Source organism: Westerdykella ornata (genome assembly GCF_010094085.1).
Source record: "Westerdykella ornata strain CBS 379.55 unplaced genomic scaffold EI97scaffold_8, whole genome shotgun sequence".
NCBI classification, from domain to species: Eukaryota; Fungi; Ascomycota; class Dothideomycetes; order Pleosporales; family Sporormiaceae; genus Westerdykella; species Westerdykella ornata.
Genome location: NW_022986858.1, coordinates 760,858 through 775,512, shown reverse-complemented (window position 1 = coordinate 775,512; position 14,655 = coordinate 760,858). Strand labels below are relative to the sequence as shown.

General features: G+C 53.7%; 4 protein-coding genes across 4 annotated transcripts; 2 read left to right on the top strand and 2 right to left on the bottom strand.

Moving 5' to 3' along the window:
* Nucleotides 1-3,343: 3,343 nt before the first annotated feature.
* EI97DRAFT_314048 (uncharacterized protein) lies at nt 3,344-4,377 on the bottom strand. The gene has a single exon (XM_033794631.1). The coding sequence runs from the start codon at nt 4,051-4,053 to the stop codon at nt 3,613-3,615; it is 441 nt and encodes a 146-aa protein (XP_033654771.1). The 5' UTR covers nt 4,054-4,377; the 3' UTR covers nt 3,344-3,612.
* Nucleotides 4,378-5,645: 1,268 nt separating this feature from the next.
* Nucleotides 5,646-8,032, top strand: EI97DRAFT_314050 (uncharacterized protein). Its single transcript, XM_033794632.1, has 5 exons — nt 5,646-5,654; nt 5,707-6,014; nt 6,084-6,117; nt 6,170-7,717; nt 7,777-8,032. The coding sequence occupies exons 2-5, from the start codon at nt 5,991-5,993 to the stop codon at nt 7,833-7,835; spliced, it is 1,665 nt and encodes a 554-aa protein (XP_033654770.1). The 5' UTR covers nt 5,646-5,654; nt 5,707-5,990; the 3' UTR covers nt 7,836-8,032.
* Nucleotides 8,033-9,617: 1,585 nt separating this feature from the next.
* On the top strand, nt 9,618-11,417 carry EI97DRAFT_457934 (uncharacterized protein; the record flags this gene model as incomplete). Its single annotated transcript, XM_033800864.1, has 1 exon — nt 9,618-11,417. The coding sequence occupies one exon, from the start codon at nt 9,618-9,620 to the stop codon at nt 11,415-11,417; it is 1,800 nt and encodes a 599-aa protein (XP_033654769.1).
* Nucleotides 11,418-12,079: 662 nt separating this feature from the next.
* On the bottom strand, nt 12,080-14,368 carry EI97DRAFT_314014 (uncharacterized protein). Its single transcript, XM_033794630.1, has 2 exons — nt 13,523-14,368; nt 12,080-13,463 (listed from the first exon to the last, which is right to left on the bottom strand). Exons 1-2 carry the CDS (start codon nt 14,238-14,240, stop codon nt 12,136-12,138), a joined length of 2,046 nt encoding a protein of 681 aa, XP_033654768.1. The 5' UTR covers nt 14,241-14,368; the 3' UTR covers nt 12,080-12,135.
* Between the last annotated feature and the right edge of the window lie 287 nt (nt 14,369-14,655).

The following is a 14,655-nucleotide window of genomic DNA, read 5'->3' as shown; positions in this document are numbered from 1 at the left end:
CAGAATCACTAGCCACATGTCCTCAGACAGTACCGGTACAGACACCTTCTCCCAGTCCTCCTCTCCAGTCCCAGATGGGATGTCCATAAACTGGCTTACCATCTGACAAAAGAAGTCGCGTTTCATGATAGATGTGAGGCCCTGACCTCTATCTATAAGTGCCGCAAGCTCTGCTTTGTACGAAGCTGTAAGTGGAGAAAACATAATAATGTCAAGTGGCTAGAGCATATGAGTACTGTGAGGCGGATATACAGCTAGGAGAATCTTGTTCTCATCGTAGTACTGTATAAAATCCATTGTAACATGTGATCCGTGGCCATCGAGTATCAAAGCCACCATGATGAGCGTGCCTTTGCCTTTGTCTCATGATCGAACACCTGTTTGAGCTATGCTAGCCCTATATCATTGCTCGTCCATCCAGTAGGTGAGGCTGTAAAGAAAGCCTGATGTTTTGATGCCTCAAAATCCTACAGCCATGTATCCTGGATGTTGCCGCTAACAGCTTGATAGATCAGCGCTGGCGAAAGTGCAGAGCTATCAGCGCAGATGCAAGCTATAGTAGTAATCCACTCCCGATTGCCATCCTGTATGATATGCTTCAGCTTTCCTGACTCGTACATGCTGCGTGTGAATACGCGCTTGGTTTTAGATAGCAGTCCAATTAAGAAGCCTTTTTCATCCATATTGTATATATGTCGACTATCGATATCATATTGCTCGATTTTATGCTTGAGAAGCTCGAAGTACAGCATATATTTAAAGGCAGAGTCGGCTTTGTAACGATTGCAATCAAGGCCTGATGCCCAGTGTGAGGCAATCTCGCTGCTGTGTCGGGCAACAAAGCGATCAACCCAGTTTTTGCCATATGGTTTTTGGGCTATTTGGGACATAAAATTTCGTATCATAGGTCGAGAAGGAGGAAGGCCACATTCGCAAAGGTTGTTTATATACTTTATAAGCTGCTTCTCCTGCGTGGTGTTGAGTAGTCTGTCATTCTGTACCTTGGAGGCACAGGTCCCTTGTACGCCTTGATAGCACCGCAACAGCATTGTCCAGTTACATCCGTACAATTTCGCATAATCTGAATAGTTAAAAGATTCTCCAGGTTCCAGCGAATTCAAAGCTTCAAGAGCTGCCTCGATACCTGCCATGGTGGATGAGATAGAACGGTTCGAAGTTTGGATGAAAAATGGTGTTCGCGGGTGCCAGGTAGGGACGTGCGCCAGGTGGTGAGCGACTCTACAGATAACGTGAATACTAAGCGAGCTGTCAACCTAAGCGAGCTGTCAACCCAACCAACTTTTGGCGACGCGTCAACGACTAAACACAATGTCCTACCCTTCTAAGGTCCGACCAAGCTGCAATGAAGCAGATATTCTTCTTGCTATCTCAGCTATCAATCAGAAGCAAATTCAAAGTGAGAATCGTGCTGCATTAACGTTCAATGTCTCTCGATCAATGCTCCGTAACCGACGTGCTGGAATCCAACCACGACGCGATTGCGAGGCTAATTCAAAGAAGCTCTCTAAGCTAGAAGAGGAGGCAATTACCAGGCATATACTTGACCTAGATTCACGAGGGTTTGCACCTACGCTAGGTGCTGTGTAAGATATGGCCAACCAACTACTTGCTACGTGTGGCGCTAGTCAGGTTGGCAGAGACTAGCCAAGAAATTTCGTGAAGCGGACTTCTAGCCTTACAACATGATTTAATCGACCATACGATCGGCAGCGAGCTCTTTGTGAAGATTATAACGTGATCAGCAAGTGGTTTGACCTTGTACGACATGTCAAAGCCACATATGGCATCCTCGATGAAGATACCTACAACTTTGATGAGTCTAGGTTTATGATGGGCAAGATATCCTCTCAACTAGTTGTTACTGGCTCTGAGAGATATGGATGATGGAAGGCAATCCAGCCCGGTAATCACGAGTGGGTTACAGTGATCCAAGGTATCAACACTTGTGGATGTGCGATCCCACCCTTTATTATCTTCGTGGGCAAGTATCACCTCTCAGCATGGTATGAGGGTGACGATATCCCCCAGGACTAGGCTGTTGCATTAAGTGAGAATGGATGGACGACCAATGAGCTTGGTGTTGAGTGGCTGAGGCACTTTATCAAGCATACAGAGGGTCGATGTGTCGGCACACATCAGCTATTGATTCTTGATGGCCATGAGAGTCATGACTCACTTGAATTCCAAGCTATCTGCAAGGAGAACAAGATTATCACACTCTGTATGCTGCCACATTCATCGCACCTTCTACAGCCACTTGACGTTGGCTGTTTCTCGCCATTAAAGAAGGCATACGGGTGTGAGGTCGACTGCCTGATCCGGAGCCATATCAACCACATCACTAAGCTTGAATTCCTGCCAGCCTTCCGTGCAGCCTTTGATAAGTCAATTAATAAGAATAATATCTGTGCAAGCTTTCAAGACACTAGCTTAGTTCCATTCAACCCGGATATAGTGCTGTCAAAGCTGGATATCAAGCTTCGTATGCCGATACCGCCAGCACAGCCAGTTGATCAATGGGAGTCCAAAACGCCAAGCAACGCATATGAACTTGAGTCTCAAATAACTCTAATTCGCGAGCGAATCCAAAGGCATCAGAATAGCTTACCTAGTTCCATTCTTGATTCGATCGACCGGCTTGCCAAAGGCGCTGAGCTGATGATCTATTCCAGGGTATTGCTATGCGATCAGGTCGCTCAGCTTCAAAGAGCAAATGAGGCAGCTACAAAGCACAGAGAGCGTAAAAGGAAGCGAATTCAAAAGCAAGGTATCTTAACAAAGGCAGAGGGTGAGGATATAATTACTCAAAGAGAGGCAGAGAGGCAGATTGAGGATAAGAGATGTCAGGGTAGAGCGGAGGCAGGTGTAAGTCGGCAGGCTTTGGCACGCTGTAAACGGTGCAGAGAGCAAGGACACAATTCACATACATGCAAGAAAGATATATCAGATAGCAATTAAGACTATATAGCTACTATATATCTATTATTTCAATGCGTTGTTGAGCTATCGTGCTACAGGTGGCCAAAAAGTTGGTTGGGTTGACAGCTCGCTTAGATTGACAGCTCGCTTAGTATTCACGTTATAACAGCACCCGTAATACGCTTTACATTGCTTCTTGTCCCGTTCTAAGACCATACTTAAGCTGTAAGCTTCTAATATGCTAAATAGGTTGCTAGCAGTAGGCTTGCATGGTGCAGGTAATCTAATCTACAGAGGAAGCGAAGTGCGGTGTTTAGTTAGGATGTGGAAACACAGAAAACCTAGGTCTCTAAAGACCCTAATAAGATTGCTAGCAAGCAAGAACCCCCCCCCCCCCCCACCCCCCCAAAAAAACGCCTCCTCCCGCCTCCCGCCTCAGGACATGCTACCTTAGAACGCCCCAGCTGTAGATAACGCCAAAAGAAACTCCCAACTCCTTCCCTTTTATACAAAAAAGCAAACAGTCTTGACATTCCCTTCCTTCTATTCTTGATGCTAGACACCCATCTCTTCATTCTTGTGTCTTGAACCCAATCTCTTTATTTATTCATCCCACCTAATCTACCTGTGACGCCCCGAATATCAATGACTCCCCTTTCCCCCTATTAACCTCTAGTCCAACGATCCGATTCCACTATCCACCTCCACTCCCATGTCCTCCTTCTCCTCCTCTTCCTCTTCCTTCCTCTCCTCCTCTTCCTCTTCCTTCTTCTCCTCCTCCAGCTCAACGCCTATAATGCTGGTCGGTGGGGTGGGCAGGCGCGTGCCCATTGGGGAGTAGCAGTCGCCGTGGGGTGAGTACCGGAGCTCGGGGGGCTTGTCGCTCCACGCCGCTTCCCATGTCCACGCCTCGAGAGCCGCCTTGTGTTCGGGGTCGGGGGTTCGGCGGTACTTGAGGCGGGGCATCTTCTCGCCGGGTCGGATGAATCGTGGGTCGCGGTCTCTCGGGTTGCGGCTGAAGACGCGTTTCGGCCAATAGGCGTACCAGCGTAGGCGGTCGCGGGCTGTCATGTTCTTGGGGGGGTCGGCGAGCGTGCCACAGAGGCCGGGCATTGTGGACGTGCGATATGTGGCGGCGTGTGAAAGCGGTGCGAACGTATAATGGCGTGCGGAAGGAGACTCGAGCGGGAATCGAGCGCGGAGGGGATCCAAATGTGGAAATTCTTTCTGACCGCTGGGCTATTACGCCTTGCAGTCTTATTTTTTTTTTTTTCCTTAAAAGGTGTCTGGAGCGACTAACGGCGGGTTTGGGAGGAGTCGTGCATTGAGCGGAGGATGTTGCGCGCGAGAGCGGGGAGAGCTTGGCCTATCCATGCGTTTGGCGTCCGGCTGTCGCGGGAGTCAATCTGATCGCGGTATGGTGCGTCGGCGCTTCAACGGCGTGATGTGACGTCCCAAGTGCGCTCGTGAAATGACCAATTGAGGGTTTTACGCCTGGCTGGCGTCTATGTTGAATGGCGTTGACCGACGACTCGCTCTAGGAGGAAGAATAGTCGCTATATGTGTCCGAGAGAAGACGGGCACCGAAATGGCGAATGTGGACGGAACCCTGCGTGTAGGGCGGTCCGCAGAGCGGGAGCGATCACCTACAGCATCCAAGGCAGGGCGTAGATGCAGTTTTGTAGGTCGGAGGCCTACTCGCGCGGGCGAGCGGCGCGCGGAAAAGGGGGTGGGATCGTGTGCTGGGAGTGGGTGGAGACATGGTGTCTGCGCGGGAGGTTATCGGCGGATGCGCGAAATTTTCGCTTGCTAAAGGCGGGGGAAAGGGCGAACCCGGAAAGCCGACAGGAGCGACGGAGATAGAGAGGGCGGTCGTCGAAATAACGTTGGGGCTGCTTGGGAGTACGAACAAAGCAGCGGCGAGTACAGAGTACAGAAGATGTGATGTGGATGAGAGTTGGCCGTCAGATGTGTGCATCCTTTTTGTGCGACGGTCACGCGGTCATGCATATTCCACCTGGACAAGGTTTCCAAGATTTCAAGGTTCAGCCGAGTATGCTAACCATATTAGAGATATTTTATCACGTGACAGAACGACGTCATCCATTTCTGTTCCGACACCACCGATGGCCATCACCCATCCTCGAGGTTCCAGATGTCCGCAACCGGGCGCAGCTGGGCTTTTTGGAGGCGGCAAAGCCCCAGATGAGGTCAGGGAAGACGGCGATCGTGAGGATGAAGCGAAGGGGAAGAGTGCACGCTTGGCCGAGATTGGCCCCTTTCCAAGAATCGGATTGGATCAACTGATGTTGCTCTACAAATCACTAAGCTGGAAACCGCATTTGATGTGCTCCTAAAGTTCCGCCCAGGTGCGTTCCCCAATGCAACGTGATGACTGTACAGTCGATGAGGTCATTGCTGTCATGGCTATGCCGTGTCTTCTCTACCGCCTACAGTACTTGAAGATGCAGCTTGCTACTCAATCCTCGTCGTAGCTTTGCAATACCAGAAGCATCGCCAGGTTACTATCATCACCTCTCGACATGGGTCTCAGGGACGTGCTGTGAGTGCTCGTCCGGACATTCCCTAGTCAAAGGTCATGCTAACTCTCAGCATAGTTCTCACAGTTCCAAGAAGGGTGGTCAAGGTGAAGGCAGCCATCTCCAACAATCCCATCAGTCAGCTGCGTTACCCGTTGTAGGGCAACCAAAGAAGTGAGTCCATAGCCCTGCCCTCAACAGGGAATCCAGCGTGCTGACCCGATAGGTTCCACCCCATCTATGACGAGTTCACGGGCCGGAAGACCCTCGACACACCTCCTACAGCTACAACTGGTACTCCTACCTACACTACTGGCAATGCCCCTCACTTCTCCAACACTACAAACTTAATATCTGCCGATTCGAGGAAGTATCTCAGTCAATCGTCAAAGCAGGGCCATCCGACTACAACCGGACTGTGTCCAAGAAATCCCACAGACGAAGCGAGTACTGCCAGCATCAAGTCAGGAGTCGCTGGTCTGCCCCAAGACAAACACAACCATACAGCTCATGATCAGGCACAAACATCTGATAGTCAGCCCATCCCCGGGTCAGTCATCTCGCTACCCATTGGTTGATGTCACGAATCTAACTCTGCTTCAGGGCTCAACAGATGCATGCCGCTTTTGCAGAGGATGTCCGTGACGCTACAGCTGAATCCAATCTCGGTCGTACTGACGGTCGAGAAGCACTTGCTGGAGCTGCTGCAGCTTTAGCAGCGACTGGCACACCATCCCATCAGGAGACCCAGGCAGAGCGACATTTCGGTACTGAGAGCTTCAACATCAAGAGCCATGGAGAGGCATTGGCAGCAGCAAGGACGGCGTATTCCGGTCCGTCTACAGATCGCACCGTAGATCCATGCGTCACAGAGGGAGATAGCGGATCTGCCCCTTTCACATCTGGGCCCCATTGCACAGATACTGCGAACCGCCTAGACCCAAAACTCCATATTCCGGGTGGATTCCCTGAGACGCCTATCGAGACTCCTGGAGAACGTGGAATGGACACCGGAAGCTACCTCCCGGGTGCGCACAGAATGAGCAATCAGCCAGGAGATCCTTTATCAAGCCAAAAGGAGGCAACGGCTATGCCAACTAATCCTTACACTTCCCAGAAGATAGACCCTCGCGTCGACTCCAAACCATCGGGGCCCCAAGCAGCCTCCACCGCACCCTTCCACGAATCAGAACTCCAACCTGGGTTAGCACAACATACTTCGCGTAACCAGGTCGACCATCTGCAGGAAAATCATCCTCACTATGGCCCTGACGCCGGACTTATAGGTGCCGGTGCTGTTGCTACCGGAGGCCTTCATTATGCCAGCCAACGGGATCCATCAAAGCCTATGACTGCAACAACCGCGCAGAATCCGACCGTCAGCTCGAACGCTCAACCAGCCCAACAACGCCAGGTTAGCGGCCATGAAGTGGGTATTACACGCACTGATAAGTCTGATGTTGACCAGATCGTCGACAAGTATATGGAACACTCTATTTCTCAGACTCACGCTTCTCTGGACGAGCAGAGGTACGACCCCTCTGCTCAAGGTGCTCATGACGCGAGCTATCCTAGTCATCACCACCATGACGGAGATGTCGCTATTGCCGCAGGTGCCACCGGGGCTGGACATGACGGAAAGCGGACTGAACATTTCCCTCCAGAACAATCTACTGTGCACCCTGTTCAGCGGATCGGAGCAGACCATGATGCAGATCATCACCATGATCGGAATACAGCTCTTGGGGCCGTTGGTGTGGGCGCCGCTGGTGCTGGGCTCTACGCAGCTTCTCGGAAGCCAGGGTACGACGCTGAGCAGACTGCGCCATATGGACGCAGTGATCAGGTAGCAATGCAGCAGCAAGCCGCGCCGCAGCCGATTCAGCAGCACACCCACCAGCACTTTTATCAGCAATCTCCACACCCTCCCCTCCCCAATCAAACTCTTGAGCAGCAACCCTATCCACAGAGATCCCTTTACCAGCCGTCTCAGCCGCCCGTCCAGCAAAATCCGATAAACCAGAGCTCGAACCAGCAAGGTGGCAATGCAGCATTCCATGCCGCTGGAGCTGGAGCTGCGAGCACAGACTTGTACACCCCTCCAAGGCCATCCACCGAGAAGAGCGACCTCCACCGCCGTCACGATTCCGTTCAGTATCCCAATGAACAGTATCAACAAAAGGGCGCGGGTGAGCAGCAGCAACAACATTATGATGGCCGTAATGCCGCACTAGCAGGTGGCGCTGCTGCTGGTGTGGCTGGTGCGAGTGCGGGAGATGCGTATGAACAGCAGCAGCAGTGGGAAGTGGAGGCTCAAGCACAGGTTCAGGCGGAAAAGGAACGCCTTGCGCGTGAGAAAGCCGAGCAAAAGGAACTTGAGCACCAGCGTAAAACGGAACAGAAGCATATGAAAGAAGAGGCGAAAGCGGCGGAGAAGAAGCAAAAAGCTGAGCAGAAGGCTTATGAAAGAGAGCTAGAGCATGAGAGGAAACAGGCGGATAGAAGGCTGAAAGAAGAGCATAAGGCGTTTGTTGCTCAGCAGCAGGCGCAGGAGAAGGAACGGGCGAGGGAGCAGAGAGAACATGATAGGCTTCTGGCTGCCGAAGAGAGGGAGAGGGAGGAAACTGAGCATGCCACCACTGCGGAGAAGCAGCCGGAACCCAAAGAGAAGAAGCACCACCTGTTTGGCTTCCTGCACAAGGATAAAAAGGACAAGGACACCATTACCCCTGAACAGAGTCCCCGCGCGTCAAAGGAGTACGCTGCAGCTGCACAAGATGGATCCACTAGTCCTACAGGTAGTATGGAGAAACATCGCGTCGCCCAAGGTCCTGATGGACGGCACAAACTGCATAAGGATCCGCCGAAGGGGCATCCGGTATGGCAGGCTATGGAGGAGCAGAGGCGGAGCCTGGAGGAGAAGGGGGACGATGTGAGACATCCGATGCAGGTTGCAGGGGATGAGTGAGTACCTTTTCCTTGCGCATGCTGGACGAAGCAGAGAGGGACGAAGCAGAGAGCTGATTTCTGCTATAGGACGTTGCATAGTGGCGTGTATGAGGCGCCGCGAAATCCGAATCCGGATTATATGGGCACGGAGACGCAGGTCAGGTGGGGAGATGCCCAGGTGCATGGAAATGGGAGTGCGGCTCAGGGGCATGGACAGTTGCCGGGATTTTGAGCGATCGAGTGTGACAGAAGGTAGAGAGTTCTTTTCACATGTTACTTGCTATGCATTATACCTCAGCTAGTTGTTTACTCTGTATGTCTAGGCAATGGTTGGGTTGAGCACATGCGCGGAGTTGGGAAAGGACATGAATTGATGCAAACATTTTATATCAGAATTGTATCATAGGGTCTCCGCTTGGCTCCATTATGTATGGGACAGATATTGCTTCCACTTCTCAGTGCTAGAAACTCATTCCTCTAAGAGTGAATGCTCAACTATCCAGCCACACGCCCAGTCGGGACCCAGAGCTTTTGTGGCAGTGCACGCATGTGATGCCAACGCCTCCTACCATAACGGGGAAAGCGCAAGCGCCTTTCCGTTTCAGGCCCGCTTCGTATTGAGTGAGTGAGCATGTGGGTGCCTGGGCGCTTGTGGTCGACCTCAGCTCAAATCTCAGTTTAACAGTTTCAACACAGCCTCAGGGGGCTATGGGTTGCGGACACGTTTGCTACTGGCTTATCTCCTTTTTGAGTTTTCTTATATTGAGGACGTCTGCTCTGCCTGGATATCGACATCGCTCGGAGTTAACGTTACGACTGACATCGTCCCTTGAAACGAAATCGGGTTGGAAAGATATTCTTCGTCTTCCTGGAATTGAGTAAGAAGGAGTTGGAGGGCGTTTGCTTCTTGCAGCAGCGTGACTCGTTGCAAGAGATATTTCATTCTGGAGAGCGATCATCTGGTCTCGAAGCTTTAGGGCGGCTCGTACCTGAGAGGCGAGTATCACGAATATCGACCGCCGCACCCGGTTCTTTCAGTTTTGGAGAATCAATTTGGCATATCCTCAGCAGAGAAGGAGAAGAAGAGATATTCACACAGTTCTGGTTTTGGGAACGGTGAGAACAGGAGATCACCCACCTGAATCGGAGCCCGGGAATTGGCCAAGCACTGAGCGCCAGTCGTCTTCCATGGCCCTGGCTCCGGGTAACGAGGCCGTGCCTGCGGCAGTTACAGGACGGGATGGACATCTACAAAGCGGTCGCGTGCTGCCGGATTGGCTGTCTACGCTAAAACAGATCGTTCTCTCAGCGTCTCCCTCCGCTCCTTCAACACCGACCAACAAACCAACTTCTACTCCGTCAACAAGATTCCCTAATACCACCACGACGAGCATCTACTACATCCTCCTCTCTCTCACCTTCCTCTACGCAACCTACCTCCTCCTCCGCTCCCTGAGGACGCGCCTCGCACCCCGTCCACCCTCTCCACCGATTCCCACCGGGCCCTTCCGCTTCCTCGACCTACCGCCCGAACTGCGAAACATGGTCTACGAACACCTCCTCGAAGACCCGTATTACCCAGCTCGCCCATCGCCATCCCGACGACGCGCCAGACGGGCCGCAGAAACCGGTGGCGGCTCGCTGTGGAGTCGTTCCCTCGGCTTCACAGGCCTAACAACCCTCTCGCACACCCTATCTACATTCTCATCCATCTCCGCTGGGGGACGAGGGAGAGTGCGAGGGAGGGCCAGAGGCAGAGGCAGAGGGGGAAGAGCAGCAGCAGCGCTAGACGAGCAGCACGAAGGCAACTGCTGCGTCCCGCCCGGCAGGAAAGCGTCCAACTGGATCATCCTGGCGAACAAGCGCGTACACGCCGAGTTCATGGACCTGCTGGCTAAGAAACGTATGTGGCATTTTACCGTCTCGCCGGCGAATTGTCCGGAGTGGATGTTGACGAACGGGTCGTCATCGTTGTCGTCTTCCTCCCCAACACCAACATCTCCCTCGCCAACGCCATCGCTATCGCCGTCGACATCGACATCAACATCCCTATCCCTAGCCCCGACATCAACATCCCTCCCCACCCCCTCCCTATCCCCCCTCTTCCCACTCCCCCCACCCACCTTCCCAACCCTCACAAACCTAACCCTCCACCTCCTCACCACCTCCTCCATGCTCGCCTCCCCAGACCCGCGCGCCATGTCCCCCTCCTCCTGGCCCCTAGCCCAACACCTACAATCCGCGCTGCACTCGTCCCTCTCCGCCACGCGCGTCAAGAGGCTCGAGATCCACGTCAAAGCCGTGGGCGATCCGTTGTGGAATCCGCTTTGGGTGTGGTTTCACGCTGCCATGGGGTTTGTGGGTATGGGCGAGGATGGGGTGGAGAATGATGAGGAGGGTGGGAGGAGGAAGAGGATCAAGGTGAGTAAGATTGCGTTTAGTCTGGATCATGAGGGTGTGGATGCCGGGGCGGAGGCGGGGGCGGATTCCGCGGCCGGGGTGGGGCTGGCGATTGGGGAGAATTATTTGGGGAGGTTAGCTGCTGCTGGTGAGGACGGCGGTGGGATGGGGATGGGTAACGAGAGGCGGAGGCGCAGTGGGAGTGCAAATGGGACTGGGAATGCAAATGGAAATGCAGAAGGCGCTGGACAAAGGGAATGGGAAGGCAGGGAAGGCGAATGGTTCTTCTTCTGCCCTCGTCACCATGCCATTATGCCTGTTGGCACGGCGGTGGACGAGACGGGTAGATCGAGAGTGAATATGACGGTGAGGGAGTTTTGCGCGAGTTTGTTCGTCGAGTGTCGGGTTTGTAGGCCCGAGGGTGGCGAAGAGACCGCTGAGGTGGTCGAGGAGGAGGAGTCAGAGGAAGAGGAAGAGAGTGAGGAAGATTGGGATGAGTTATTGCCGCTGCCCATGGGCGAGGATGAGGATTCGAGTGATGATGGGGAGGATGGAGGAGAGGGAGAGGGCGGTGGAGATGATGGGTGAGGATAATGATGAGGTGGAGGGATGAGGTGGATAGCATGCTGCATAGATGCGTCAGCGTCCTTGTGTACGATACCAGGTTTCTTGCATGGAAGAAGTCAGTAATTAGGACAACTCGGTCAGTCAGTATACATCTGCATTTATTTCTCCATGCTGCAACGTCTTGTATGACGATGGACTAGCCATATGCATGTGGCACCGTCTTCCTCCTACAACCATCATCATTGACAATATACCAATCAAAGTATAGCATGAAGAAGGCGAAGACGAAGAGCGGAGAAAGGGTTCGGAGAAAGGGTTCCTTTCTCTTTCCTCCGGCCAAAACCAAAGCAAACCCAACCCACCCGAAACAACGTATAATCAACCAATTACATATAGTAACTCGAAACGAAGAGAACCACAAACAAAATGGTATCAAACAACCCCCTTCTCCCCTCTCGCATTCCCTCTCCCTCCCAAGGTCGTGTATTCATCGTGACGAACAATCCCGCAAACAATCCACATACAGCAGATAATACTCAGCACCCGACACGGCGAACCGAGCAATACATCCGATTCAATCCTTTGAATCTCTTTGGTGACCGTTCTCATCAGCAGGACAGCGGATGACAAAACAACAAACTAGTGGATCGCTGTGAAATCTGAAGGCGTCGAGGTTGACGCTTTCGCCATGGTTCGTTCTGTTCGTGCTCGAATGAATTCTCCCTCCTCCTGCTTCCCCTTACGCAACCATAGCCTGAAACTGCGTCTGTGGTTGCGCCTGCGTGCCCGTCCCATCACCATGGCCCGGCCCCGCTCCCCCTCCAGGTCCCGGTTTCCCCTGTGCATGCGCTGCCTGTTGCTGTTGCTGTTGCGCGGTAACCTGGGCATGCGCGGCCTGCTGCGCGAGGCTCAATCTCGCTGCTTCCTGGAGTCGGTCGCGCGTATCTCTGTCTCTATCTCGCTCCCGGCTTTCTCGATCTCGGGCTTCGGCGTCTGCTGCTGATGATGTTGTCGATGTTGTTGTCACCGTTGCTCTAGGTGGGGACGGGAGTTGCGGAATACTACGGACGTCTGGAGGTGGGTAAGGCGACGGCTGTTGCTGCTGCTGTTGCTGCTGCTGTTGCTGCTGCTGTTGTGGGATCCCACCATGCACATGGCTCGGACTCGGCATGCCATAATTGTTCGGACTTACGCCTGCCGGTGAGGCCGTACTCCCCCTCTCGTGCATTTCAGCGCTGTGCTCCCCTTCCACACCCACCCTCTCCGCTACGAATATCGTCGACCTTCCTGGTAACTCCGACTCCCTCACCTCCCTCCACGAACACTTTGCATGCTTCTTGGTGCATCCCTGACAAGCCGTCAGATTCTTCAGACAATCCATGTGCAATCTTCTACAGCGGTCGCAAGGGGGTAGAATACGCTCGCCCTTAGCTAACCCTTCCATTCGATGTACCATTTCGGCTTTGAAGGGACCACCGTCGTCCTTATCGGGAGGTTGGTTGGCTCGGTGAGCAGCTGCTGAAATGAGAGTGGAGGGGGTGTTAGGAATAGGCAAGGGGGAATTCAGCATATGCTGGAGTTCTGAGTCGGGGAAGAGGCCAGCACCGCGGGAGATAGATGCTGAAGAGCCCACGGGTTCCGCCGATTTCGAGGCCGATTTGACCATCTGCGGATGGGATGGGGCGGCACTTGCAGCTGCGGATTGGCCTATCGAGAGCCGATGGTCATCGAGTGGTGCGTTTGTAGGTTGGGATGTCGAGCGTCTGTCGTGAACCGTATGGAACTTGGTTAGCAGATCATGGCGCATATTCTGAGAAGTGCCGTTTCCATTCTGGTCCGCATGTTGGCGAGCATTGATCGCCACAAAACCACCTGGAGAAGACTGCGAGGATGGTGTCATGCTGGGGACTCCCGGAGGAGCAGTGGAGGAGGCGCCGTTCATCAGCGCAACATTCGAGGGGCTCGAGGCACGCATAGGGGGTGCAGGGCTGGCCGACGCCCGTCTGTCTAGGATCGCTTGTCTCCTCCCTTTCAGTCTATGATTGAGTTGTCTTGTCCTCGCAGCGACTATCACCGAGTCAGCATGACTATCACAACGATCTTCAGATAAGAACCGAACAACGCACCTTGATCCGCCAGATTGGCAACCTGCACCAGATTCCTCTCCAAAATCTCCAACGTCCCCAGCTCCTTCTCCTCGTCCTCCATAATCGGCTGCGGCGGAATCATTTTCTGCGGAATCCCCGAGCTAATGAGCACAAAGTCCTCCTCGGAAATCTGCACCCGGCACTGCTTGGTGTAGAACTGGCACACGCGGACCCCTTCGCTCATCTGACCCAGCTGGAACTGCTCGGGCTTGTTGCGCGCAAACTCGACGACGTCCAGCCATGTCACCGTCGTGCCGTCCTTACCATGACTCTTCAGGACTCGGGGAGGGCCGTCAAAGAGGCGCTCGAAGCGCTTGACGAGCATGGGGCCCAGCGGGCGGGCACCCAGGTTGCAGGCCATGGACTCATGGCGGTCGAGCACGCCTTGGTACTCGTTGAGGAGGGAGAGGATGTTCGGAAGAGTATCGTCGCCAGTGATTAATGGGAGGTCCTTTTCGCATTGACGGGCTAGATAATTAATCTGCAGGTGGTTGTGCGTCTTTGCAGCTTTGGGGAGCGGGGCAGCGGCGACGTGCATACTGTCGTGCGACGGGCTCCGTTTGCGCTTCAGATCGCTTGTGGAGTGCTGTTGTGGTGGCTGCGGTGGTGGAGGGTGCTGCTGCTGTTGATGCTGTGCGGGCGGCGACTGGTGGAGTGGCGCGCCCATCTGCTGGGCCTGGGAGTCGGCCATGGCCATGGAAGAGGTAGAGGAAGCCGGCACGAGCGCGTTGTGAGCGTGGGCGCGGGTAGCGACACGGAAGCGTGGTTATATGTTCGGATGTTGAGGACGGTGGTGGACCGCGATCGGCGGGAGATGGGGCAGTTGGGGAGGGTGGAAGCAGAGGTCAGCGGAGCGGGAATAAACGACCCGGCTTCTCTTCTCGTTGCGGTAATATTAACGTGCCGTTAGTCAGGTGCTTCGCACGGCGTGTCAGTGGTCATCGAAGGGCCATGTCAGGCAGGCAGGGCCAGAAGTCGTGCAAGAAGAATGAAGGAGGAGAAAGGTAGTTGAAGAGTTGCTAAGGGGAATGCCAGCAGCAGCACAGTGATGGAGAGTACGAGTGGAGGAGGGGGAGGAGGGAGGAGGAGCAGGAGCAGAGCAGGTGGAGAAG

What these genes read in the sequence shown, in the direction of transcription:
- EI97DRAFT_314014 (XM_033794630.1), bottom strand. Translation starts at nt 14,240, where the DNA reads ATGGCCATGGCCGACTCCCAGGCCCAGCAGATGGGCGCGCCACTCCAC. An exon ending in TGCCAATCTGGCGGATCAAG is followed by an intron (nt 13,464 to 13,522) that starts GTGCGTTGTTCG and finishes ACTCGGTGATAG; the next exon opens with TCGCTGCGAGGACAAGACAA.
- EI97DRAFT_314050 (XM_033794632.1), top strand. Translation starts at nt 5,991, where the DNA reads ATGATCAGGCACAAACATCTGATA. An exon ending in ATGCCGCTTTTGCAGAGGAT is followed by an intron (nt 6,118 to 6,169) that starts GTCCGTGACGCT and finishes ACGGTCGAGAAG; the next exon opens with CACTTGCTGGAGCTGCTGCA. An exon ending in CCGTAATGCCGCACTAGCAG is followed by an intron (nt 7,718 to 7,776) that starts GTGGCGCTGCTG and finishes GAACAGCAGCAG; the next exon opens with CAGTGGGAAGTGGAGGCTCA.
- EI97DRAFT_314048 (XM_033794631.1), bottom strand. Translation starts at nt 4,053, where the DNA reads ATGCCCGGCCTCTGTGGCACGCTCGCCGACCCCCCCAAGAACATGACA.